Raw genomic sequence first — 25,347 nt, forward strand, 5'->3', positions numbered from 1 at the left:
TAGACGGACTTTTGGGCTGCCCCAATACGGGCTTTCTTACGTTTTTATCTTACATCAGAATTGACTTTCATATGCAAATTTAACACCTTCTCACTTGGTTTAAGCAAAGACTTGAATTGGTTAACATAACAACACCATCTTTCCTTACATTCAACACCCTATTGACATTAAAAGCGAAGTCCCGCCTACTCAGCTAGCCCCATTAACACCAAGACTACAAGTGACATACTTTTTTTTTCTTTCCTCTCTCCCTTCTTATTCTCTGAGGGTCCTCCCCCGCTCATTTTTTTTCCACTCAAGATCATCTCATCTGAAGAAGTGGGTTTTGCCCCCAAAAGTTCATGATACTATACATACATTTGTGTTAGTCTCTATGGTGCCACCGGCCTACTTGTGTTCTTAAAAGTTGTTTTTCAGAAGGCTAATAGGGAGCTGATGTGAGCTGTGTCACAGAAGGCAGGAGAAACTGATGGTGCGGTAGTAGTACACGGTGACCACAATGCTGGTACCACACTTGATTGTGCTGGATTAAAGATCTCGCCAGTAAAAGTGAAAACACTGGTCGTGATGGCACTTACTCCCAGAGGTCAGTACTTACAACCAGTCGGTATTGGAGGACTTTTTTAGGGCCTTTTTGTGGGGAAAAAAGAACAAGATTGTGGGGCTACGTCTACACTGCAGGCTTCTTGTGCAAGAACTGTTTTGTGTAAGAGTTCTTGCACCAAAGGTCTTGCACAAGAGCGCATCCACACTGTCATGTGCTTTTGCACAAGAGCTTTCATGGTAGTGTGGATGCTGTCTTGTGCAAGAAAGCTCTGATGGCCATTGTTGCCTGTCCACACTGCCTTCCTGCACAACAGCTCTTGCACAAGAGGGCTTATTCCTTGTGGGGAGAGGAATCACTCTTGCGCAAGAAGCCCTGTTTTCCAGTGCTTTACTGTAAATTTACTTGTGCAAGAATGCACATGCAGTGTAGACACTCTACAAGTTTTTGAGCAAGAACGGCTGTTCTTGTGCAAAAAGCCTGCAGTGTAGATGCAGCTTGACAGTTTATCAGTCTCAGCTGGTTCTAAGCACTGTGAGGAGACAGCAGGGCTACGTCTACACTGGCCCCTTTTCCAGAAGGGGCATGGTAATTTTTGAGATCGTAATAGGGAAATGCGCGGGGGATTTAAATATTCCTACTTCAAAGTAGGAATAAGATCCTCCGGAAAAGGGCTTTTTTTCCGGAGGATCGGGGCCAGTGTAGACGCTCTTTTCCAGCTTTTCTAAAAGCCGGAAAAAAGCGGCGGACATTTTTATTTAAATGCGGCGGGAGATATTTAAATCCCCCGCGCATTTCCCTATTGCGATTTCAAAAATTACCATGCCCCTTCCGGAAAAGGGGCCAGTGTAGACGTAGCCCAGGAGAGGAAAACAACTAAACAAGTGTTCCTTATCCACATCCTGTTTCAGAGGCAGGACAGCTGGAGAGCCATTCCCCATGGAGAAGCTCTCCACTCTGCAATGGTCCCAGTCTGGCTCTGAGAGACACCTCCCCTTTTCAAGAAGATGACTTTTAGGATGGAAATCCCTCTGCTTCTTTGTCCTCCTTGGAAATGAGGCGCAAATAGGAGATTTGTTCCTTACACGTCCCTCACCTAAGCAAATTAGTCAACTTTTGTGTTGGAATCTTGGTGATTTCTGCATGGCAAACTCCCCCACCTCCAAACAGCTAAATTATACTCATGTGAACTATATGCAGTAAGAGAAACTCTCGTTAAAGCGAGCTAAGCAAAGTTCATAGGCCACAGAGATCTCCAACTCTCATCATAGGAGGTAAGAAGAATCTGAGGGGTGGTTGTTAGAAAAAAACCTGCTCCCCCAGTAAAAAAGTTTGGCCAGGCCGCTCTTGCTATAGTAGGCTGCAGTACTCCTCCGGAGAAACCAGCCGCACCCTTCCTGCATACCATTGCCTTTAGAAAAAGGGAAAGTGTGAAAAGGGGAAAATAGCCTCAGACTCTCCCACCCGTCACCTTGGCGTGAGAACTGCGGAGTTTAGCTGGTCACATGAAACCTGCACAGTTTCGGCCCAACCCCTGAGACACAGACCCCCCCCCCCCACTTGGTGACCATTGGGCCATATATGGTAATATGCAAGCGCGGGAAAGCGATGTGCAGATTTGGGGATAAATACCCATCGCACAGTTCACTCAAGGGGGTCTTCGCAACACACGTACCACCGTGCGTGTGCCTTCCCGTATACTTCAAAGCGCTGCTGGCCTGATCAACCAACCAGCCACCTCCCCCAACTCTCGGGCGTAACCAAGGTCATCGCAACCGAACCGATATCTGTGAAATGTTCCATGTGCTGTTTAAGTTGGTAGGTATGATTTGATTTTCTTTGTTGTATAAGCTTAGTGTTGTAGTTGTTTTGGGTAGTACATAGAGTTTGTAGTTATCACTCTTATTTAATTAGTGTAGCTGGATATTGTTAGAATAGAGACTATTCCCCTCGCCATTCCCATCCTTATATCTCTGACACGTTTAACTAGAAATCGTAGAATAAATATAATAAATACTGTACGTTCATTAACACGGTCTATTAAAAATCATAAAATAAATACTATAAATTCATCACTGTCATAAATAAATATCCTTTATTTGCTAAAATTTTCCACCTGGTTCTGTCCTTCCCCCCTTGGGTATGCATCATCGGACCTGTGATTCTTGCAACAGAGGTGACAGCCGTGCCTCTGTATATCATTAGATCAGTGCACAAGGACAGCAGAGGTATATGCACTGACTAGTGATACTGCTGGGAAAGGTCTCTGAATTGAGTGCATTGGGTGCACATGCTCCTACAGTGGAATGTATCTGTACACAATGAGTCAAAGTAGAACTGAGTCTTTCTGTCATTGACAGGAACGATCCATTCAGTAACCAACTCATACTGCATAGAACATCAGCACCTGTTCCCATCACAATGCCAACATGCTACCACAAAATAATGTACTCCTGTTCAGGGGAGATGCTAGTGTCGGAGGAATGACAGCTGACAGAAGAGTTGTCTCAAAAAGTGAGTTAGTCTGTGAAGATGTTTGTGAACATGAACAGAGCAGTTAGTGAAAAAAACATTGTTCTGCTGGCTTTGCAAAACCATGCAGCAAATACAGGTAGCGTAATACTGGTTAACAAGTGGTAACAGGTCTTTTCAGTTAACAAATAACAATAGCTTCTCTGCAAACAACCACGCCTTACACCCAATGACAGTGTTAGGAATCCGAATGCCCTTCAGATGACTTGGTTTTTCCTGCACTAGATTTTCAAGCTTATTCTGTGTATTGTAAAAAATGCAATTGGGTTGAAGAGCTGCAGGGCCTGCGGTGTGAGAATTTTGGCATGAACAGTTTAATTGTTGAAACCCTCCATTTCCTTTCTCTGAAACCAAGCAGAGAGCTTTTCACAGCTATATTTGCTTCAGTGTGGGCTGTAACATTGTCTCATGGAAAATACTGAATGAAAGAACAGGAATAGAGAGACAAAGTCAAGATGTCCAGGCAGAAGATCAGGGGCTGAAATTACTGTAGCCAGATAAAGAACTTCAAATTTAAAATAAACATTCAGTCCTTAATTTTAAAATGGTACTACTGAAAGAATGTAGGCCCTACATTATTTTGTTCTCCTAGCACTGGTACAAAAATAAACTCCACCTATCTCTAGTACTTTAGTCATGCCTGACAATGGGAAGGAGGGGGGGAAGAGGTTGTGGATCAGGGGGACAACTGCTTGCTCAACTAACACAGTACATTCAGAAACTGGCAGTATGTATCTTGGACTGGCAGTTGCCTGTTAAATTGATTCATTGCTCTCCGACTAGCTCTGCCACAGAGCACTGGCAGACGGTGTCACTTTTAAGTTAACTGGACCCTCTCCGGAGGAAGCAGAGCCACAGGGCAGGACTAGGAAAAGGCAGGTGGGTGAACAGTATGACCCAGGGGTGTCCCAAATTTTCAGGTGCCCTACACAGCTTCATATTCTGCATATGGATAAGCCTGGCTCTGGCCTTCCCCCTTCCAGGAGCACAGAGCCACCACCCCCAATTTGCCCAAGAGATCAACAAAGCTATTAGCTCCCCTGACTGCGGTTAAAGTCTTCTTCTGACTTCTTGTTATACTACGGGGCTGCTCCAGCATATGGGCTACATATTCTTTGATGATTCTTTGGTTTAACTTTGTTTTCTGGGTACACAATATAATCTCTCGTTTTGAAGTTCTGAGGTTTCCAACCTAATTAACTGTTGCATTATCTTCTTTTTGTTTGTGTCTATGCACGGGTGTCAGCTTCCTGTGTGGTTTCTCAGCACAGACCCCTGCAGAGATGGCATCTCTGCTGTGGACCTATGCCCTGATTCGGACCCTGTCAGTACAGGTGTGTCTAACATTTCTTTCTTATCGTCAAAGCTATGCTAGGAACCAATAGAGAAAACAGAAGGAGCAGGATCATTAAACAATACTACATCTCCAACCTCCCACCTCAGAAAGAATAATTAGTGCACTCAGCACTTCGCATATTTTAAAACACTTACTAATTAGGGATGGAATTTTTATTAAGTGCATCAGTGTCCCATCATAAGGCCTGTTCTGCACAGCCTTTGGACCAGTGTAACTATTTCAGCATGGCGTGTATTTAGCCAATACAGTTAAAGCAGTGCAGGGGTAGCCAACCCATAGCTCGCAAGCCGCATACAGCTCTTCAAAAAAAAAAAAAAAATTGTGGCTCCCACACTGGTACCTGCAGCTTGTGGCTCAGAAAGGAGCAGCGTGTTTCTGTCTGCATGGAACGCCGGTGCAGACTTCAAAATGGCTGCCTTCAAAATGGCCACCTTAAAACACCTTAAAAGGCAATGCCTTCTCTGCTCTTTTTTTTTTTTTTTTTTTGCCTGACAACCTTTTTTCCCTTGGCTCTTTGCTCTGTATCCACCACTATTTTGACTTTTCATCTATAATGTGTTGGCCTCTACTGTATCACTGCAACCCTAGTATGGATGCAGCATGACCAGAGAGAAGGTGCCTTACAGTGACATAGTTTATTCCTCTTCCTGTATCAGAACAAGCTACAGTAAAACCTGCGCTATCCGGCACTTAACTATTCAGAAAACTTTAGAAACCGGCCAATTTTCTAGGAGCTTGGTGAGGCTGTGCGGTGCTTTGATTCGGCCCGGGCTGGGCGCAGCCTTGCGGCACACCGCTATGATCCAGCCAGCGGGAGCTGGGCCGGGCAACTGGTGGCCCCTGTTGGTTTTTCCTAGGTTGACGGAACCCTCAGATAACCGGAATTTTTAGATAACCGGAACGCCCTAATCCCTCAGCGTGCCAGATAACACAGGTTTTACTGTATATGTACATGAGCAGGGCTGATGAGACTTCACTAGACCCTGGGGGAAGCCAGCTCTGGGCAAAGCCGTCCCATCCATAGGATGGTTTGGGCAACTATCCTATAGACAGGACAGCCCTCCATACTGAGATAAGCCCGCAGGCTCAGGGTGGCCCAGGGTATTACATGGGGTGTCAACAGGGCTTGGTCCCATTGTGCTCATCGCAGCAGCAGGAGCCACAGGAAGTGGGGCGGCCCAGCATCCTGCCCTGTTCTGCTGCTATCTCCCAGCTGCTTTGCTCCACTTCCCTGCAGTAGGGAGAAGCACAGCGCTCTGGCCCCATCCCACTATGCTCCCTAGAGTGACGCAGGCTCGGGAGAACGGAGCACAGAGGTCTGGGGCTGAGTCGCTCCATTGCCTGACTATGGGGGAGCCTGACCCCTGCTGCTGGCCCTAAGCCTCCCAATAACCCCGCAGGTCCTGTAGCTTGGAGAAGAGGGCTTCTAAGAAGGGGTGCAATAGGTGCAGGAAGAAGAGTGGGGGGTGGAGCAGGGACAGAACAGGGGTAGGAAGAGGCGGGGGGGAATGCCTGGGGTAGACACAGATCCCACTCCCCTCTAGGAAAGGCCCTGGCTCGTGGCCCTCAGTCGGAGCAGAGTCCAGGGCAGACAGTGCTGCCAGGACTGCAGGATGTGTTTCACCTGGGGGTCCAGCAGCAATTTAAGGAGTCCAGGGCTCTGGATCTTGCCACTGTGGCGGCCGCAGCCGGGAGTCCCTGGTCCTTTTAAACCACCAGGTCTCCAGGCAGCTGCCCCCTTCCCTCCCGGGCTCCACTGCAGGCTCTAGTAGTGTAGTTACTCTAGGGGAGTCTCTCAAGTCACTGGAATCTTCCAGCTGCTGTAACACTTCTCTGTTAAACTCTGCACCAAGTGAGCTCCTGAACACCACCCAACTGTTACCTAGGCAGGGATGGGCCACCTAGAAACTGGTTAATTGCTAATGGCTGATAGCTTCATGGCATGAATGAGACATTTCTCTATCCTTTCTACTGTGCAGGGCCTGTTGGGAGCATCAGCAGCAACATCTAGTGGCCAGACAGGATAAGCACTGATGGGTATAGAGTTTAGCACTGGATTACGGTTGTTGCTTCTATAACACCGCAGGCGTGAATCACAGCATAGAATACGCACAATAGTAAGGAAATGTATTTAAGTATTTTACATCCCTATGGATCTCAGGCACTGCACAAGTGCTATACATAGGAAATGTTGTTACCTGTGGTTGCTCCAGGCACCTTCCCTGTTCTTCATATGCAGCTTTTCTACAGACAAATAAAATAAAATAAAACTAGTGAAACACCCTGTTTAGAATATTTGTATTTTTTTTGGATCACAGGCCAGAAGAGACCACTGGGTTCACCTAATCAGACTTCCTGCCTAACATAGGCCATGGAATTTCACCCATTAATTTTTTTTCATCCAGGGCAAATTAATTACTGTACCATGACTGTGCCTCCTTACATGTCACTGCAAGGCAAGCTGTTCCTGAATACATCCAGAACACTTCCTTCTCCCATCCCACAGGCTCTGTCTCCCATACTCCCTCCCCCACACCATAGCACCCATGGCGTGGCAGAAGAATTGGAGACAGTGTACCCCATTGTCCCCTTTTGGGTTGCCAGGTGTCCAGTTTTGAACCAGACAGTGGCTACGTCTAGACTGGCATGATTTTCCACAAATGCTTTTAATGGAAAAGTTTTTCCGTTAAAAGCATTTGCGGAAAAAAGCGTCTAGATTGGCACGGACACTTTTCCGCAAAAAGTGCTTTTGCGGAAAAGTGTCCGTGCCAATCTAGATGCGGTTTTGCGCAAGAAAGCCCCGATCGCCATTTTCGCCAAATCCTCCCAACGTCTCCTATTGACAATACGCCCATCCCTCACTAACAGGCCCAGTCTCTGCCACAAACGTCCCCTTTCACATCTGCCTTAGTGCCACTGCCCCTTAGCCCCTGCCCCACAGAAACTGGCTCTGCCAGCAGCTTCCCTCCCCCCGCCACTGGGACACCCAATTGCCAGGCTAACTGCCCTCCCCCACACACCCACACCTCAGACAGACCCCAGTCCCTTTCCCTTCTGTGACAAACCGCCAGTCTGTCCCCCCACAGAGCCCCCCTTTTCCAGACCCTCCCCACACATCCCTGCCAGTCTGTCCCCCACAGAGCCCCCCCTTTCCCAGACCCTCCCCCACACATCCCTGCCAGTCTGTCCCCCACAGAGCCCCCCCTTTCCCAGACCCTCCCCCACACATCCCTGCCAGTCTGTCCCCCAACCCACGTATACGCTAATTGCTCTGCTGCTTCCAGACCCATTCACACCACCCCACCTCCCTGAGTAACTGCCAGTGTGTGTCATCCCCGACCGAGCCCCCCTCTTCCCGCTGCTCTCCCCACATCCCTAACTGCTAGTCTGTCCCCCCACAAATCCCCTTCTCCCAGGCCCTCCCCCATGTCCCTGATAACTGCCAGTCTGTCCCCCTCAGACAGACCCCATCTTCCAGCCCCTCCCCCCACATTCCTAACTGCCAGTCTGTCCCCCCCAGACCCCTTCTTCCAGCTCACCCCTCCATCCCTGACTGCCAGTCTGTCCCTCAGAGCCCCCCTCTGCCAGCCCATCCCCCCACATCCCTGACAAACTGCCAGTCTCTCCCTCACAGACAGTGCCCCCCTCTTCCAGTCCCTTCCCGACATCCCTGACTGCCAGTTTGTCCCCCACAGAGCCCCCCTCTGCCAACCTATCCTCCCAAATCCCAGCCTAACTGCCAGTCTGTCCCCCCACAAAACACCCTTCTTCCAGGCCTCCCCCTACATCCCTGACTGACTGCCAGGCAGTCTCCCCTGCCTTTAACAGCTGCATTTTTATATCAAAAGCTAAGAATGGGATATTTCCAGATGAATTAATTAGCTCCTGACCTACAATTAACAGTGGATTTTTTTCAGTTATATATCTCTTGGCTTCTCTTATTTCCACTCCAGCTTATCTGATGAAGTGGATTTTGCCCACTAAAGCTCATTATACTATATATTTTTGCTAGTGTCTAACGGCACGTCTACGCTACAGCATCATTTTGAAATAACAAGGTGAGCATCCACACAGCAAGCCTGTTATTTCAAAATAATTTCAAAATAACAGAGTTCTTATTCCGGAATAATAAACCCTCTTTCTTGAGGAATAATGCTTATTTCAAAATTGCTATTTCAAGATAGTAATGAAGCATCCACACTACTGGTATCTCAAAATAGCTCCTCCCCAGACACATTCAAAGTTTTACTCCCCAATGCTTTCTGGGGTTCTAAATTGAGGTAGCACATCCACATTACAGGAGGCTGTCTCAGACTACTTTGAGGCTTCCATGTCATGTTGATGTGCTATTTTGAAATAGTTATTTCGGTAGTTATTATTTTGAAATAACTTATCTCAAAATAACCCTTGTAGTGTAGACATATCCTTAGGTACCACAGGACTACTCGATGACTCTGGGGAAGAATGACTCAACACATGGAATCTGGGAGACTTAGAGAAGTTTAACATAAATTAGGGAGAAAAGATGGGATTTGAAAATAACTATTGGCTCAGTTAGATGCAGAAGGTCCTAGAAGCAAGACCAGAAGCTGGGGGACATAGAGAAGAATATACGAGTATGTCTAGACGGTGATGCTATTTTGGGATACTGGAGGTATCCCAAAATAATTAATCCGTGTCTTTTAAATGTGCTCGTTATTTCAAAATAGATTTTGAAATAAAGGGCATGTTATTCCAACGTTAAGAGTGTTAAGGGACGTTTCGGAATAGTGCTCTCTTTCAAAATTCGGTGTTGTGTAGACAACGCCAGATTTCAAAATAAACTATTTTGAAATTAGATCAAAATAAGATACGCAATATGCTTAGCTCAAATTGTATATCTTATTTCGACCTACAGATGCAGTGTAGATACACCCTAACAAATCCAATGTCAAGACAACTAAAGAGATCAGTGTGATCCTCAGGAAATGGAGCTGAAGAAATGAATAAGAACCGGGCCATTGAGGATGATGAAGAGAACCAGAGAAAATTTATACTGGATTCTGAAATGGACAGGAGCTCACAGTAGGTTTCTCAAGACAGGGAATTTCTGAACATGGTCATGGTCACTGACGTGCAAGTCAGTCGAAGTGTAATTGATCTATGTGATAAACTATATTGAGCTGGTGATCTGAGCCTTCATATTTTCACTGTACTGACATTTAATTTCTTAAGCAAATAGCAACAGCCCAAACACTTTCTCAAGCTACTTACACACTATGTATGTAACATATTATGCTGTACATAATCCTATTTCTTTAGAGACGCTACTTCATCAGGCTGGTTTTACCATGTTCTGTTCTTTAATAGCATTTTAAAGTAATCATTTTGTATTTACAAATGCATTGTATTTGTAACACTATTTTCTTTCTACACATGCATACCAATGAATACAATGACCAGTCCTGTGGCACATTAGGCTATGTCTACATGGCGGCGTTATTTCAAAATAAAGTGTGCGTCTACACAGCAAGGCCGTTACTTAGAAATAATTTTCATTCTTGAGCTCCTTTCCTGATTTCATACTGACTGGCAGAATTCATTGCTAATGAAAATCAAAGTAGCCAGTCCAAATGCTCTTGGTTTCTGCGTAGCAGACTAGATGTGCCACACCTTTGGCCATGTCTACACTACAGATAAGATTGAAGCAGCCGCAGTAGATCTTCCACAGTTCAAATTAGTGGGTCTTGTGAAGACATGCTAAATTGCACTGAGAGGACGCTCCCATCGATGCTGGTAGTCCTGCTTCCACAAGGAATAAGGGAAGTCAAAGAGAGAGTATGTTCCTATCAATCTCCCGCAACGTGGATGGCCCCCAAATTTGAGTTAAGATACTTTGACTTAAGCTACGCAATTAACATAGCCGAAGTTGCATATCTTAATTTGGACTTATTCCACGGTATGTCTACACAGCAAAGGTATCTCGAAATAGCTACCCCGCGTCTTTTGAACGCGGCCACTATTTCAGAATATAGCGGATGCACTATTTCACCACCCTGTAAACCTCATTGTAAGAGGAGTAAGGGATGGCTCAAAATAGCCCTGTATTTTGAAATTTGGCACTGTGTAGACAGCACCCAATGACAAAATAAGCTATTTCAAATAGACGCGAAATAAGCTATGCAATTTGCATAGCACAAATTGCATATCTTATTTCAGGTTTTGGGTGCTGTGTAGACACACCCCCATAGTGTATACCAGTGGTTTATGATCTCTTTAGTTCACTTACCTTCAGTATCACTAAGTGGGGAGCAGAAGTAGCGACATCTAGTGGCCACATAGGGTAACTCCCAGTAAGTACAGTACAAACTAAATAAACTTTTTTCCGCAGTACCTTGGATCTCAAACTACTACTTAAAAAAATTATGTTGCAGATATAGGATTCTCTTCACTCACTATTAATATGCAACACCCTTTGGGGGTGAAACTTAACATTGGTTTAACAGTGCACAACAGTACACAATAGCGAAGAACCGAGGCAATTCTCATGTCATACAAACTCATGACTACAACTGTTGCTTATGAGATATATTCCAAATATATTTTCCTATGTTTTTAATTAAATTTAGCAGCTGAAAATGGAGGAGGAGACAGAATCATGAAGTGCTCAAAAAAAAATTTAACGTGCTGTCACCATTAGTGACATTTAGGGAGATTTTAAAGGGGAAAAATTTGTGACACAAGCTGATGCGAGGCCACAGGATTATTATGAACACAAGGGACTTCAGTTTTCATTTTGCACATGAAGGCAGGCATTACTAGTAGCACAGCACCAACTAGTGGTAGGTTTGGGCATTAGGTTTAATATTTCAGGCTGTCCCCACTGTAAATTACCCCGGTATATGTCGGTTCTGCACTAAAGTCATTGGTACTTGTAGGAACGGATATAAATCCTCCCATTCCCTACTTTTAAGTCACGCAAAAAAAAAAAACTACCAACAAGTTGCACAAATGGAAGTCAGCTTTAGGGAAAAAATTCCCCACTTTAAGTTGTTTCGCTGTAAGTCCAAGTTTTTTGGAACGTATCTTGGACTTATAGCGAGGACAGTCTGTAACTTAATAAGTGTGGCTTTTTCTTCTTAATTTCCAATGTCATTTAACACTTAGCACTCATGGTCTTCCTTGGAGGTCTCCCCATCCACACACTCACTACTGGTTAAGCTTAAAAAAGCTGAGGAAATACAAATCCAAGTGCTAACTTTTAATGCACCATTTTACTTTCTTCTCTGAGCAACAGCAACTGAGAGTCCAGAAACAAGTAGAACAAATGATTTAATAAGTGCTAAACTGCACCATCTGGGGTGTCGAACTTTCCAAAGAACGCAAGTTCACCAGCAAGATAGATGATGAGAACATCAGGTCTCAGTAGGGAATCAGGCTGTGTTGTGTTAATGAAAGAAATCACTGAGTTAAAAAAAAGCACAATGTACATGCACATGTGTATTATCCGTATTACTATTTAACCCAAAACATCTTCCTCCAAAAGATGTTAAGGTGCTCGGATCACTACGGAGACAACTCTGCCTCTATTTTTCTGATTTTTGAAGGCATTGAATGCACACATCCAGAAGATGCCAAAGTAAAAACATGTAGTGCCCTAAACTGTATCATATGGCTGTTCCTCGTGCCCTTATGTGCCATTATTCTCTAGGGGCACGTCTACACTAAAAAACTATTTAGAAATAACTAAATTCAACAACTCCTGATTTTACAAAATCCAGTTAGTGTGTCCAGACTACAGGGAAGCCTTGAAATGAGTCCAAGGCAGGCTCCATTAATGGGGACGTGGTACCTCAGACTTCGAGCCCCAGCAACACTGGAGAGCAATTAGTTCAAATGGCTCTGGGGGAGTAGTTATTGCAAAATAGCAGCACCGGAACATCCACACCACTGCTATTTCGAAATAGCTATTTTGAAATTAGTGTTATTCCTCGAGGAAAACAGAAGTACAGATTTTGGAAGAAGCAGCCTGTTATTTCGAAATAATGGGCTTGATAGTGTGGTTGCTGTTTATTAATTTGACCTAAGGGGGTGTTATTTTGAAATAAAGCCCTAGTGTAGACCAAGGCAAGGAAAACCTCCTGATTTCCTCCTCCTACCTTAAAAATATTCTGGAAGAAACATGAAAGACCTGGTAACTATTTTCCCCGGGTATCTTCATTTTAATCCATGGCTATGGCCCCTTGGGTAAACAAAAGTGAAGGCTCACAGAACACTTTGAGAAACAGTGGCCTATACAGAATCCTCCATGGTAAAATAATGTTAAGAGTTTCTATGTTTGTTTTAATTTTCAAGGCTTTATTATTTTAAAAGTCTACTTTCAAAACAGGATCTACTTTCCTATATCTTGGTATTTACAGAAGCAGACATTTTCTGCTTAGCATGATCTTAATGGGTGTGCACATATTTTTGGGTGTGAGCGGTTTAATTTTCAAAAGCTGTAGCAGAGGTGGGCTGAGATACCCAAGTGCTCTTTTGGTTTGTTTGAGAATTCTTCCGCCTGGGCTAAATGTTAAGAACTAGCCTCTAAGTCTGATTGCTCTGATCCAGTTCCTTTGGTCTGGTAGTTGTGTGTCCAGCTGACCAGTTAGGTGAACAAATGCCATTTAATTACCCACATCTAAGATTCTGTGCTGGAGGAAAGGGAAATCAGGTGGACAAGTTTAGAAGCAATTGTGACAGGACACCATTGAGTCAAGCAATTGTGTCAATCTCAGTCCCCCCTTTTAATCCGCATTTTGCTGAGCCAAGCCTTCCAGCCAAGTTGGGCTGAACCCAGCTGACGAAGAACAGATGCTGAGAAGAGCTTGAGGAAAACTCAGCTTAAGGGAATTTACTCCAGCAACCAAATGTTCACCCTTCCCCACTTTGGGGCACAAAACCAGTGTTCTCTGTAAGCCAGTGTTTCTTAAACTGTGTTCCGTGGCATACCAGTGTGCCACGAGGCACTCAGAGGTGTGCCACGGAGAACAGAATTCAAAATGGCCACCCTTAAAGGGGCAACTTTTTTTTGTTTTTGCTCAATAACTTTCCCCTGACCCTTTTTTCCCCCTCAATAACTTTCCACCCTGACCCTTCACCCCCCCATACACCCCTTTTTTTTGCTCTCTTCTCAACAAAAATTCCTTGCTGTTCCTCATAAAAGAAAGTTATTGTTTGGTGCTCCTCGGTCTTAAAAAGTTTAAGAAACATTGCTGTAAGCTGAGCATCTGGGCAGCCACCCAAGAGAGATTCAGGTGCCACCCAGCTCATTAGCAGAACTTCCACAGCCAGCAACATGTGTTTCTAATGGTGGTCTGCACATGGCTCAGGACACACAATTTATTCTGCACATGGAGGGGAAAAATTAGAGAGAACATTGGGCACAATCCAAAATTTAAAGGACATTCGTTTTCTTTCTCAATGTGAAAAAAACATGCCCAGCCTTTCATCTTCCTCCCGCACGCTAGAAATTACATAAACTGGGTAATATTATAAATAAGAAACAGTTTTTATTATGAAAAGGTGCATGGTAAGCAGTTAAAGTGGTAGAAAACAGAGCAAAGCAGGCACTACAAAAATACCTCAATTAAGGAAAGAGTCGCTACAAAACTGGTTACAAATAATAATTTCACACCCTAGATATTATTTCAGTGCCTTAAAGAGAAAGTCTGGCCACTGAACAAGGGGATTAGTGCCCAGCGCTTTACAGTGCTGTAAATTGCTGCATTTGGGTGTGGGTGTTTCATATCCTTGAGTGAGATAGTTGTAGCGCAACAAAGTGGCAGTTTAGACATGGCCAAAATAACAGTCATAGGGTATGTCTACACTACCACCCTAGTTCGAACTAGAGTGGTTAATGTAGTCATACGAACTTGCAAATGAAGCCCGGGATTTGAATTTCCCGGGCTTCATTTGCATGTTGCAGGGTGCCGCCATTTTTAAATGTCCGCTAGTGTGGACTCCGTGCCCGTGGCTACACGTGGCACGAACTAGCTAGTTCGGACTAGGCTTCCCATTCCGAACTAGCTGTACGCCTCGTGGCACAGAGTCCGCACTAGCGGACATTTAAAAATGGCGGCACCCGGCAACATGCAAATGAAGCCCGGGAAATTCAAATCCCGGGCTTCATTTGCAAGTTCGTATGACTACATTAACCACCCTAGTTCGAACTAGGGTGGTAGTGTAGACATACCCATACAGGGTCAAGCCAAAGTTACATCTAGTCCTGTGTCCCAACAGAGGCCAATGCCAGGTGCCCCAGAGGGAATGAACAGAATAGGGAATCAAGTGATTGCTCCCATCACTCATTCCCAGCTTTTGGCACACAAATAGAGACTAGGGACACCATTCCTACCCATCCTGGCTAATAGCCATTGGTAGATCTAACTTCCTGAATGTATCTAGGTTTGTTTTTTCGGGGATGGGGGTGGGGGTGGAGAACCCTGTTAACATCTCGGCCTTCACAACATCCTCTGGCAGGGAGTTCCACAGGTTGACTGTGCATTATGTGAAGAAATACTTCCTTTTCTTTGTTTTAAACTTGCTGCCTACTAATTCCATTGTGACTCCTAGTCCTTGTGTTATGGGAGCAAGTAAATAACTTTTCCTTATTCATTTTCTCCACACCATTCACAATTTTATTAAACTATATCACATTCGCCCCTTAGTCTCCTCTTTTCTAAGATGAAAAGTCCCAGTCTTATTATTCTCTCCTTAGATGGCAGCTGTTCCATACCCCTAATAATTTTTGTTGCCCTTTTCTTAACCTTTTCCAATGCCAGGTATCTTCTTTGAGATGGGGTGAGCACATCTGTATGCAGTATTCAAGTTGTGGATATATCATGCTTTTATATAAAGGCAATAAGATATTCTCTGTCCCTTTCTTAATGATTCCTAACATTGCGTTTGCTTTTTTGACTGTCGCTGAACACTGAGTGGATGTTTTCAGACAACTATCCACAATGACTTCAAGATCTTACTTGAGTGATAACTAATTTAGTCCCCGTCATTATATATGTATAGCTGGGATTGTTTTCTCAAATGGGCATTACTTTCCATTTATTAGCATTGAATTTCACCTGCCATTTTGTTGCCCAGTCACCTAGCTTTGGGAGCTCCTTTAGAAGCTCTTCCGTCTCCTCTAGAGCAGTTTAGTATCATCTGCAAATTTTTCCGCCTCACTGATTACCCCTTTCTCCAGATCGTTTATGAATATGTTGAATAGGATTGGTCCCAGTTTAGCAGGTTTTCTGCTTCCGATGCATTTAAAAACCATTTTGTTATTACTTTTTGAATCTTTGACTAACTGTTCTTCAAAAAGAGTTTATGCTCTTTTCTATTTTCCTCACTAGGATTTAGCTTCCACTTTTTTAAACAGTGCCTTTTTATCCCTCACTGCTTCTTTGACTTGGCTGTTAAGCCACGGTGGCACTTTTTTGGTCCTCTTTCTAAGTTTTAAACATGCAGGTACACCCCAAATTTGAGCTCCTATTATGGTGTCTTTAGAAAGTTTCCATGCAGCTTGCAGGGATTTTGCTTTTTGCCCAGTACCTTGTAATTTCTGTTTAACTAACCTCCTCATTTTTGCATAGCTCCCTTTTTGCATTTTCATATGCCCCAGCGTTGGGCTGCTGTGCTGTTTTTCCTGCATAGCATGCCCGCAAGAAGGCCTGTTCGCAATTAAATATTCTCACTGATGGGACATTAAGCTGTTCGGATGCCTATTGTAGTCCTTGAGGTAAAAGCAGCGAAAGCAACAAGAATGGAACACAAAATAAAACTCCACAGAGCCATATTCCGAAGTTTCGCTGCAAAAATGATGCCTCCATACAAACAGAGTAGTCATATTGAGTAAATGGCAATATTTAGAATCATGGGTTTGGACACACCTTGCATAAAGCATAGCCCAGTTAAGACAATCATACAAGCACACACTCATGGACTATATCACACTTGCATTTTTCCTTTCCCTATAAGTATCTGTCAGGTGTGCTGCAGATCCAGTTTCTCAACGAGGAGCAATCTGAAGAACGCACGAAGCCATGGCTCAAATAGGAGCAGTCCCCTTCCGCTCTTCCCTCAAACCTGCAAAATTAAGTCACGGAGCTGGTCAGGAGCTGAATGTTTGTTTCCCCTCCACCCGCATCAGTCAGGTGGCATTGCACATGTATTGATAGTGAAGCTGAGCTGCGGCTTTCCCAGAGTTCCCCCTTTCTGCACCAGCAGTCACTCCAAACAGGGCCGTCCTTCGGGCCCCATAAATCCTAGGCAACGCTATGAAACTGGTGCCCCATGCCCGACGGCTGCAGCAGAAGGGACATTTTGTAGAGCTGTGATTTTCTAATCTCCAGCAACACGCCAATGAAATATTTTTCAAGCAAATTTTAAACTCAGGTCCTGCTGACTCACAGGGTAGATTCAGAAACTGACAGGACAAACCTGGGGTCGGGACATGCCTGTGAAATGGCTTCGTTACCACCTGAATGGCTCTGGCACAGGTTCTGCTAATACAGTGGTTTCCAAACTTTTTGGCATCATGACCCCTTTTTGATTTTTGAGAAAGCCTCACACCCCTCTTCCCCCAATAGCAGCAACATTTGCTGAGCAAAAAAAAAACCAAAACCAAACAGACAAACAAAGGAACAGACTGAGGCCAACAAACAAATATAGCAGCAAAACTGGAAGAGGGGCTGGGTCGCCTGTGCTAATAGCTCTGGTTGTCACTTTAAGTTAACTGGATCCTCTCCGGAAGAAGCAGAGTCACAGAACAGGGCTAGGAAGAGGAGAGGGGACATTAGAATTCAGTGGTGATCCAAATTCTCTGGTGCTCTATGAAGCTAGGTATTCTGCATATGGTTAAGCATAGGTCCGACTCCAAATTCCAGTCTGGCAACCAAGGATCAGAACAGAAGGAAACATTTTAGGCAACCATTGGACATAGAGAGCAGAAACAGGCCAGCTCTTGGCAGCTCGGCCAACCAGAACTTTTCCATGGCACTGCTATATTCAGCTATTTGGGGGTGGGAAGAATTACCCTTTTTGACGGACACAAACTTGATAAATAGACACAGAGAGTAGCTAATGTAGCAATGCCTACCTGAGTTTGCAGAGCATGGAAACTCCAATGCGCCAGGACAGAGCATTATCAGACGTCTTTTTAGCACTTTCAGATAAGTAACCCAGATTCTCGCACATATTTAGACCCATAATTTCCATTCATATCAATAGAAATATTTAGGCACCAAACTCCTGAGGCTCTAGGTCAAGTGAGACCTAGGCAGGGCACCGCTCTTGCGCAAGGTAAGTGCAGCAGCTGCTCCGATCAGCGAAGAATCACAAAGAGCTTCTAGCATCACCATTTCACACCAAACATGCATCACCCGGGACCCAATCCTCCAGAGATTAACTCCTACCACAAGGGCACTGGGAACATGGACCAAGTCCAGAGGCACATGCTGCTTCTTGCCCACAGAAAAGTGAAGCCCTGTTTTCAGCACTGGGTTTAAACACTGAAAGCTATAATGCGGGAAGCTGTGGGCTTGCCCGAGCTAATATTTCCATCACTTGCGATGGATCCCTGGGAAAGCAAAGAGAAAAATGGACTCACAGCTGCTGTTTCAGTTGGGTCCCATTCACCCATGTCCGGGGCTGGCCGGATTCTCCTCGGAGGCCAATCCAGTGCTCAACATGGCCAGCGTAGCGCATCATGAAACCCTTAACAGGACAGGGCATATTAGGGTCGTATGTGCCCCATCATGTGCCGTGGGGAATTTCAGAACTTGTCTACATTGCGAAATGGGTCGACTTTAATTCAGATCGACCTAGAGCCACCCCAATCACTCAAACTGTTGGGGTCCGTGCTGCCTTCCTTCTGCCGGGGGAACACGCTGTCAGGAGGTGTGCTTGCACTGACTGAAGTGGGGCACTGAAGTCAAGTGTGGGGCAATGGTTAACATGTAGGCTTACAGCTGGTGCCCCCTCATGTAGCCTCAGCCAAAGGGGGCAGCACTTGCAGGCTCTGAGCCCCCGTGCAGCACAGGGAGACCCCTCCCCCTTCCACCTGCAGAGGCCACACAGAATGTGAACTCAGCCAGCACTGCCAGGGTCCAGTCACAGGGAGCTCACCTGAGCCCCACTGTGCTGACAACCAGGAGCCACCTGTGGTAAATGCTTCTCAGCTGCAGCCCACACCCCTATCCCCTGTGCCAGCTACCAAATTCCCTCTGTCCTGAACCAACCATTGTCCCAGCCTGGAGCCCCTTCCTGCACCCAAACTCCCTCCCAGAACATTGGGGTGCAGGAGGGAAGGAGGGGCATGGGCTCTGGGGGAGAGTTTGGGTTCAGAAAGAGGCTCCAAGCTAGGCCAAATTCCCCTCCTTGCTCCTGCACCCCAACTCTCTGCCCCAGCCTGAAGCCTCCTCCTGCACCCAAACTTCCTCCCAGAGCCTGCGTCATCACCTCCACCCCATGGCCCAGCCAGATGAAAGCGAGCAAGGGTGGGGGGAAAGCAAGCATGGGAGGTGGGGAGGGGGATGGAGTTGGCTTCGGCAAAGGTGTGAGGCAGCAGGGAAGAAGCAGGGTAAAACCCTGGGATGGCCTTAAATTCAAAAAGCGACTTTCAGCGCAGAGAGGTCACAAACCACTGGTCTATGGTGAGGCTGCCTTGTCCTACCGACTCTGACAAAAGCGCTACCCTTCCGGTGAAAGGGGAGTTATGCTGTCGGCGTACTAGGGCACTTACATCGGCATGAGCCGGGTTGTAGCGCAGGTGCATAATTAGCCTGAACCACAGCAGCTGATGTCACTCTAACCCTGCAGCTTAGGCCAAGCCTCTGCTAACTAGCCTGTCCCCACGCAAGAATTGCAACGCTTAAGTTGTACCATTATAGCGACAGCATTACAATCGCCATGAACCCGGCTGTACAGACATTGGTACGGAAGTGATTGTACACGTATGGGGAAGGGACTAAGCTAGACTGCTCCAAGGCACCTTTACACTGGTGTAACATGGCCACCAGTAGGGGGTACATCAGTGTAACTACTCTGGTAAGAAACCAAAAGGGGACACCCTTAAAAGAAATTCTACAATCCTAGAACTGGAAGGGACCTCGAGAGGTCATCGAGTATAGTCCCCGGCCCTACTAAATTACACCTTCTAGCATAGACTAGGCCTGTGGTAGCCACATGCATCTGATGTGTTGGACATTTCAGTGGTGCTCAACCTTTTCAACAGGAAAATTTTGTTGAGGAAAAAAAAAAAAAAAAGCTGGGAACATTTTGTTGCGGTCCCTTTAATTTAAAGTACCAGTCTGCTCCACTGCCACTCCTCTGCCCTCGCGGCAGGCACTGAGCTGGGGAAAAATGCCAGCTGGCCCGGATAAAAATGTTGCAACGCCCACCAGGAAGACAGCCGCGACCCCCTCGGGGCTATTTGGCCGGTTGAACGTGGCTGGTTCGCTACAGCAGTAGCCACTGTAGCTGCTACTGCTTCAGAATTGGTCAGATTCCGCAGGACTAGGCCTTAGCTTGTGTCTCAATTTCGGGGGTGATTTCTGCATTGCACTCTGGGAGCAGGGGAATCGGTCCTCTCCTCTCTGCAACAGCAGCTACTGCTCACAATCCCGCTTCTCCCAGCTCAGCCACATTGCGCTTTGCTGCCCTGTCTCCCCCACCCCCAGATTCCTTTGGGTCTCTCCGAGGTGGGGGGGAAGGGGCGGATGGAGAGACTCAGACACCAGCTCCAAGCGCCCTGGCTGGTTGCCAAGAAATCCCAAAGTTTGGCAGGGCAGCCCGAGAAGCTACAAAGTTGTAGCCATCAAAAGCCTGTGCTGATCACAGAGCTACAAGGGCAGGGATTCAAAATCACTCATTCTTTGGCCTGCGACCCAGTGACAAACACCCTCCCTCCCCCGGAGATTTCTACTCACACTGCCGGAGCAGGAATCTGCCCAGATTGCAGACCTGTTGGCCATGCCAAGCCCATTACAAAGAACCTGCCCGTGTCTCACCTTTTCCTGCAGGGTGTCGATCCCAGCCAGAGAAGCAGTGACCGAGGAGCAGAAGTGCTGGCTAGCATCCCAGTTTTTCGCTTCCTCTGAGAAATAGTAGCATTTCCCTCCGTACCCGACCCACCCCTCCAGGCAATAGGGCACAGCACGGGAGCCCGGAGAGGGGACGACACAGGAGACTAGATCTGAAGATCTTGTGAACAGAAGCACTGAAAATGAAACACCACCACAGGGTTAAGAGACGGGTGAGATACGTCTACCTGCTCTGAGAACACAAATCATAGAACTCTAGAACAGGGAGGGACCTCGACAGGTCATCGAGTGCAGTCCCCTGTCCTCACAGCAGGACCAAGCACCGTCTAGATCATGGATTCCCAAACTGGAGGGGCATGAAGAAATTCCAGAGGGGGCGCGAAGCGACCCAGTCCCCCACCCCATCAAGCCCCTCACCCTAAGTTTTGCTGCTATTTTTGTTTTTCAGCACCAGTCAGTTCCTTTTATTTTTTTACTCAAGTTTTGCTGCTATTGGGGTGGAGGGCGTGACGGTTTATCAAAAAGGAGGGGTTATGCCGACAAGTTTGGGAACCACTAGTCTAGACCATCCCTGACAGGTGTCTGTCTAACCTGCTCTTAAATAGCTCTAGGGATGGAGATTCCACAACCTCCCTAGGCAATTTATTCCAGTGTTTGACCACCCTGACAGGTAGGAGTGTAGTGTCCAACCTAAACCTCCCTGGCTGCAGTTTCAGCCCATTGCTTGTCTTGTACTCCGAGGCTAAGGAGAACAATTCCCCCCCCCTCCTCGTAACACTCTTTTAGATACTTGAAAACCACTATCACATCCTCTCAGTCTTCTTTTTTCCAAACTAAACAAGCCCAGTTCTTTCATTCTTCCCTCAAAACTCATGTTCTCTAGACCTTTCATCATTCTTGTTGCTCTTCTCTGGGCCTACTCCAATTTCTCCACATCTTTCTTGAAATGTGGTGCCCAAAACTGTGGTGCCCAGAACTGGACACAATAGTCCAGCTGAGACCTAATCAGTGCAGAGTAGAGCAGAAGAATGAATTCTTGTGTCTTGTTCACAATGCTCCTGCCAATGCATCCCAGAATCATGTTTGCTTTTTTTGCAACAGTGTCACACTGCAGACTCACATTTAGCCTGTGGTCCACTATTACCCCTAGATCCCTTTCTGCAGGACTCCTTCCTAGACAGTCACTTCCCATTCTGTGTGTGAGAAACGGATTGTTCCTTCTTAAGTGGAGCACTTCGCATTTGTCCTTATTAATCTTCATCTTATTAGATTTCTCAGACCATTTCTCCAGTTTGTCCAGATCCTTTCAAATTATGACCCTATCCTCCAATGCACCTGCAACCCCTCCCCGCTTGGTATCATCTGGAAACTTAATCAGTGCACTCTCTATAGAAACAACCTCATCAGAGCCACATCTCAGACTCCTAACAGCTGCTTAGAGGCCGTGAGGGAGCCAAGGGGCTGTAAGAAACTCAGCTAGCTATAGGGGGAAGGGGAGGAATCGACTCCTCCTCACTGTGTTGGCAAAGAACAGTGGCTCTCAACCCACAGCCCCGTGTGGCCCACGTAGCACAACACACAGCTGGACGCCAGTTATAACGGCTACAGCATCAGGCTCTGGGCTGTTCTGCAACAGGGCAGGCTCCAAGGCCACGTCTGCTCTGCTGAGCAAACTCTGCATGATGGGACCTAGGATCCAAGCTGTCCAGCCCCTTCACTAGAGGCTCTGCTTCTGGCCCTGTTCTCTAGAGAGGTCTCAGACAGGATTGCTGAGGGAGCAGGCAGGGGCTGCACTGTGGTTCTTAACCTGCAACCCATGGACCACGTATGCCGTCCACAAAAGTCTGCAGCCAGCAGAGTTTAGGACAGGCAGCAGTTCTGGTTTTTTAAAATATTAAGAACAAAAAGAATCCCGACCACAAACCTGACTGTTGTTAGTGGAATTATCAAAAGTAATGCAGAAAAGGCAGAACTGTTCAATAAATATTTGTTGTGTGTTTGGGGGGAAAACAGAGGATCTAGTCCCCTGCTATGGGATTATAACACTCTTCCCATCCCATTCGCATCTCTGGAAGATAATAAAGGGATAAACGTGGGTGAAGTAACCACGATTATTGGAACAATTCTTGTTGGGGGGAGAGAGCAGCTTTTGAGCCACAAAGACAACCAAAAAGGGTCTCCCAGCAGAATGCCAGGTGGAACAGATTGTTTAGCAGAAGTAGTTGGCATACAGAATGGCCCATAACATGTCTGCAGTCAGGGGACAGAAAGAGGGGTTAGTGGGCTCTGTGGTAATAAGCCAGGCATGCAATGGGGATTTTAAAAAGAGGTCCAAAATAAGGGATGCAAATCACAGCTGTATGGGATGGGGAAATCACGGTCCTCATCACCCCAGCACAGCTCGTGTTGGCCCCATGAGGCACTGCGAAAACCTCCCCCAAACTCCCTATGCCAGATGATGGCGAGTTGCTTGCTGGGTGCCTATTCTTCCGTGCATGGTACCCAGCTCTGTGTGGGTGCAAGCGCTGCTAGTAAGGACGCACGCTGCCAACACAAGAAGGGGAGAGGCCTTCACCTCTGTTCCTGCCGGCAAGCGCAAGTCCCAACCCTGCTCCCTAGCAGAAGCGTGGGAGCCGGACTAAAGGGTCTGACAGGCCAGATGTGGCCCGTGGGCCAAAGTTCGCCCCCTCTCTGCCTCAGAGTCATGAACTCTTATTTCATGGTCATTTTCATCCCCGGCTGCCTTCTACCTGCAAATTCTCAGGGTGACAGGCTACAGGCAGAGGGCCCAGCTCATCTCTGCCCTGCCCCCACCCCACCTCACCCCACCCTGCATGGGCATCAGTGATGGTGTTAGAGACCCAGCAATAGTCACCTAGGACCCCAAGTCCCCAGAGATGGACTGGGGGGGAGGCTAGTGTCAGTCAGACCCTCCCGCAACAGTGAGTGCCCAGGACAGGGCCTGGGAGAGGGCAGGAGGTGGCTCTGGGAGGAGCATCCCCCAGGAGACCTCTGTCCCAGGGGCAGGAGCCAGACAGGCCAGGAGGAGACGCTGTGACTGGGGCAGCCCCGGGGGGGTGGGATGTGCAGAGAGGGGCTGGGGAGGGCTGAGAACTCACCTGCCAGGACAGTACCAACCAAAGCAGAGGACACAATTGCGAGGGTAATTGTGAGGGCGACAGTATGCGTCCTGTAGTTACAGCGAGATCCTGAAACAGAGGGATCCATCAGGCCGGGACACAAAGCTGCGTCTCACTGACAGCACCAGGGCTGTGGCTGCCCCAGAACACGCCTCGTTCTGCCCCTCGCGCTTCCCTCCAGATGCTCTGGGAGAGGCACCCAAGGGCTCAGGCAGACTGGGGTTGGCAGAATAGCCCCTCCCCCCTCAGCCCAGCACCCCCTGGGCACTGCCAGCCAGGCCAGCACCAGGCCGGTGAGCTCAGGGCACAGAGATAAGGACCCACATGTTCCAGGGGCAGGTGCTTAAGCTGCCCCCACACCTGCTCCGCGCCTGTGGGGAGAAAAAGCCAGGCCAAGAGGGGCCAGGGCTGCCACAGGGGGTCTGACCCATCAGCCCAAACAGCCCCCGACCACCTCTGTGTGTGCCAGCCAGGCACTGGGAGCCAGGGATTGGGACCCGGAGAACCCCTGGGGACCCAGTCCCTGCTGCCCACCGACAGGGGTTGGGCCGTTGCTACTGGATCAGTCTGTCTATCTTCAGCCGGGTCCCAGGCAGAGACGCCCCATTACCTCGCTTCCCTCTACCCTTCAGGGGTCCCGGCTCCTGCAGCAGCCGCGCTTTGCTCTCAGCAGACCCAGCTGCTGGCTTCATGGTCTCTCTTCCCTGCACTCAGGCTGAAAGCCCCAGGAGTCCTGCGGTGGCACCTTGAAAAGACAAAACAGATTTATTTGGGCATCAGCTTCCGTGGGTCAAAACCAGACACCGCTGGAGGGGCTGGGCGTGTGTAATCCAGCAGCAGCAAAGCCGAAAGCCAAGACAGGGGCTTGGGATGATCTGGGGTTTCTCAGCCCAGCAGTTTGCAGAGCTGTTCCCTACAGGGCTGTGCGACCGAGGGACGATTTAGGTGCATCGAGCAGGCTCCGTAGCTCTGCGGAAGCCCCTGTAGCGAGCAAAACAAATTGAGAGATTTTTGAGAGATTTTTCTACCAAAGAACACATTTCCTCTGAATTTGCAACCTTAATTTGCAACCATCCAGCAAAGGTAGCAATTCCTGAGCAGTTGTACCGAATGTCATGTATGTATGACAGAAACTGTGACGGTCACAAAAACTGAGAGGTTTCACTTTTTGCCTATACACCGGCCCCCGGGGAAGACGCGTCGCTCACCGCAGCCCAGGAGCAGCCCAAGCCCCAGCAGCCGCCCTGCACTAGGCAGAGCCGGGAGCCGCCGCCAGCCCAGGGAGGAGGCGCCGCCCGCGGAAAGTCCCCCGCGGGTGGGAGGAGAAGCCGCTGGGAGAGCGGCCGCCGTGATCCCCGCCATGCTCCGGACTCTCAGCCCGCCCCGACCGACCACCGCCCCCCCGGGGCTGCTCGGGGCGTCCGGCCCCTCCCCGCTCACCACTGGAGGAGGGCTGGGGGGAGATCAGGGCGGCACCCTCGCCCCCGGGCTAGAACTGGCTCTCCTGTCTTGTCCTGCTTCTCCCCGCAGCCCCTCTGCCGCTCTGCCCTGCTCTCTGGCCTCCTCCTTCCCCTGCTTCCTCTGGGTCCCCCCCTCTAGCCTCCTACTTGCCCCCCTTTCCTGTTCTTTGCAGCTTATTCTGTGGCTTCGACAGCCCCACACCTTAGTGGGTAGGAGGGCGACCGCACATTGACAAAGCCCTCCCTCCCCACA

General features: G+C 47.7%; 1 protein-coding gene and 1 long non-coding RNA gene across 2 annotated transcripts; one reads left to right on the forward strand and one right to left on the reverse strand.

Moving 5' to 3' along the window:
* Positions 1 to 2,077: 2,077 nt before the first annotated feature.
* Positions 2,078 to 9,450, forward strand: LOC142823295 (uncharacterized). The gene is made up of 4 exons (XR_012898561.2): positions 2,078 to 2,362; positions 4,323 to 4,410; positions 6,413 to 6,550; positions 9,331 to 9,450. It is a non-coding gene; the product is annotated as an uncharacterized LOC142823295 (long non-coding RNA).
* A 5,409-nt stretch (positions 9,451 to 14,859) lies between these two features.
* LOC142823292 (C-type lectin domain family 2 member D-like) lies at positions 14,860 to 24,594 on the reverse strand. The gene is made up of 5 exons (XM_075914202.2): positions 24,245 to 24,594; positions 23,614 to 23,703; positions 20,462 to 20,670; positions 18,061 to 18,167; positions 14,860 to 16,538 (listed from the first exon to the last, which is right to left on the reverse strand). Exons 1-5 carry the CDS (start codon positions 24,324 to 24,326, stop codon positions 16,424 to 16,426), a joined length of 603 nt encoding a protein of 200 aa, XP_075770317.2. The 5' UTR covers positions 24,327 to 24,594; the 3' UTR covers positions 14,860 to 16,423.
* Between the last annotated feature and the right edge of the window lie 753 nt (positions 24,595 to 25,347).

The sequence above is a fragment of the Pelodiscus sinensis genome, chromosome 19 (assembly GCF_052426305.1).
Source record: "Pelodiscus sinensis isolate ZL-2025 chromosome 19, ASM5242630v1, whole genome shotgun sequence".
Taxonomy (NCBI): domain Eukaryota; kingdom Metazoa; phylum Chordata; order Testudines; family Trionychidae; genus Pelodiscus; species Pelodiscus sinensis.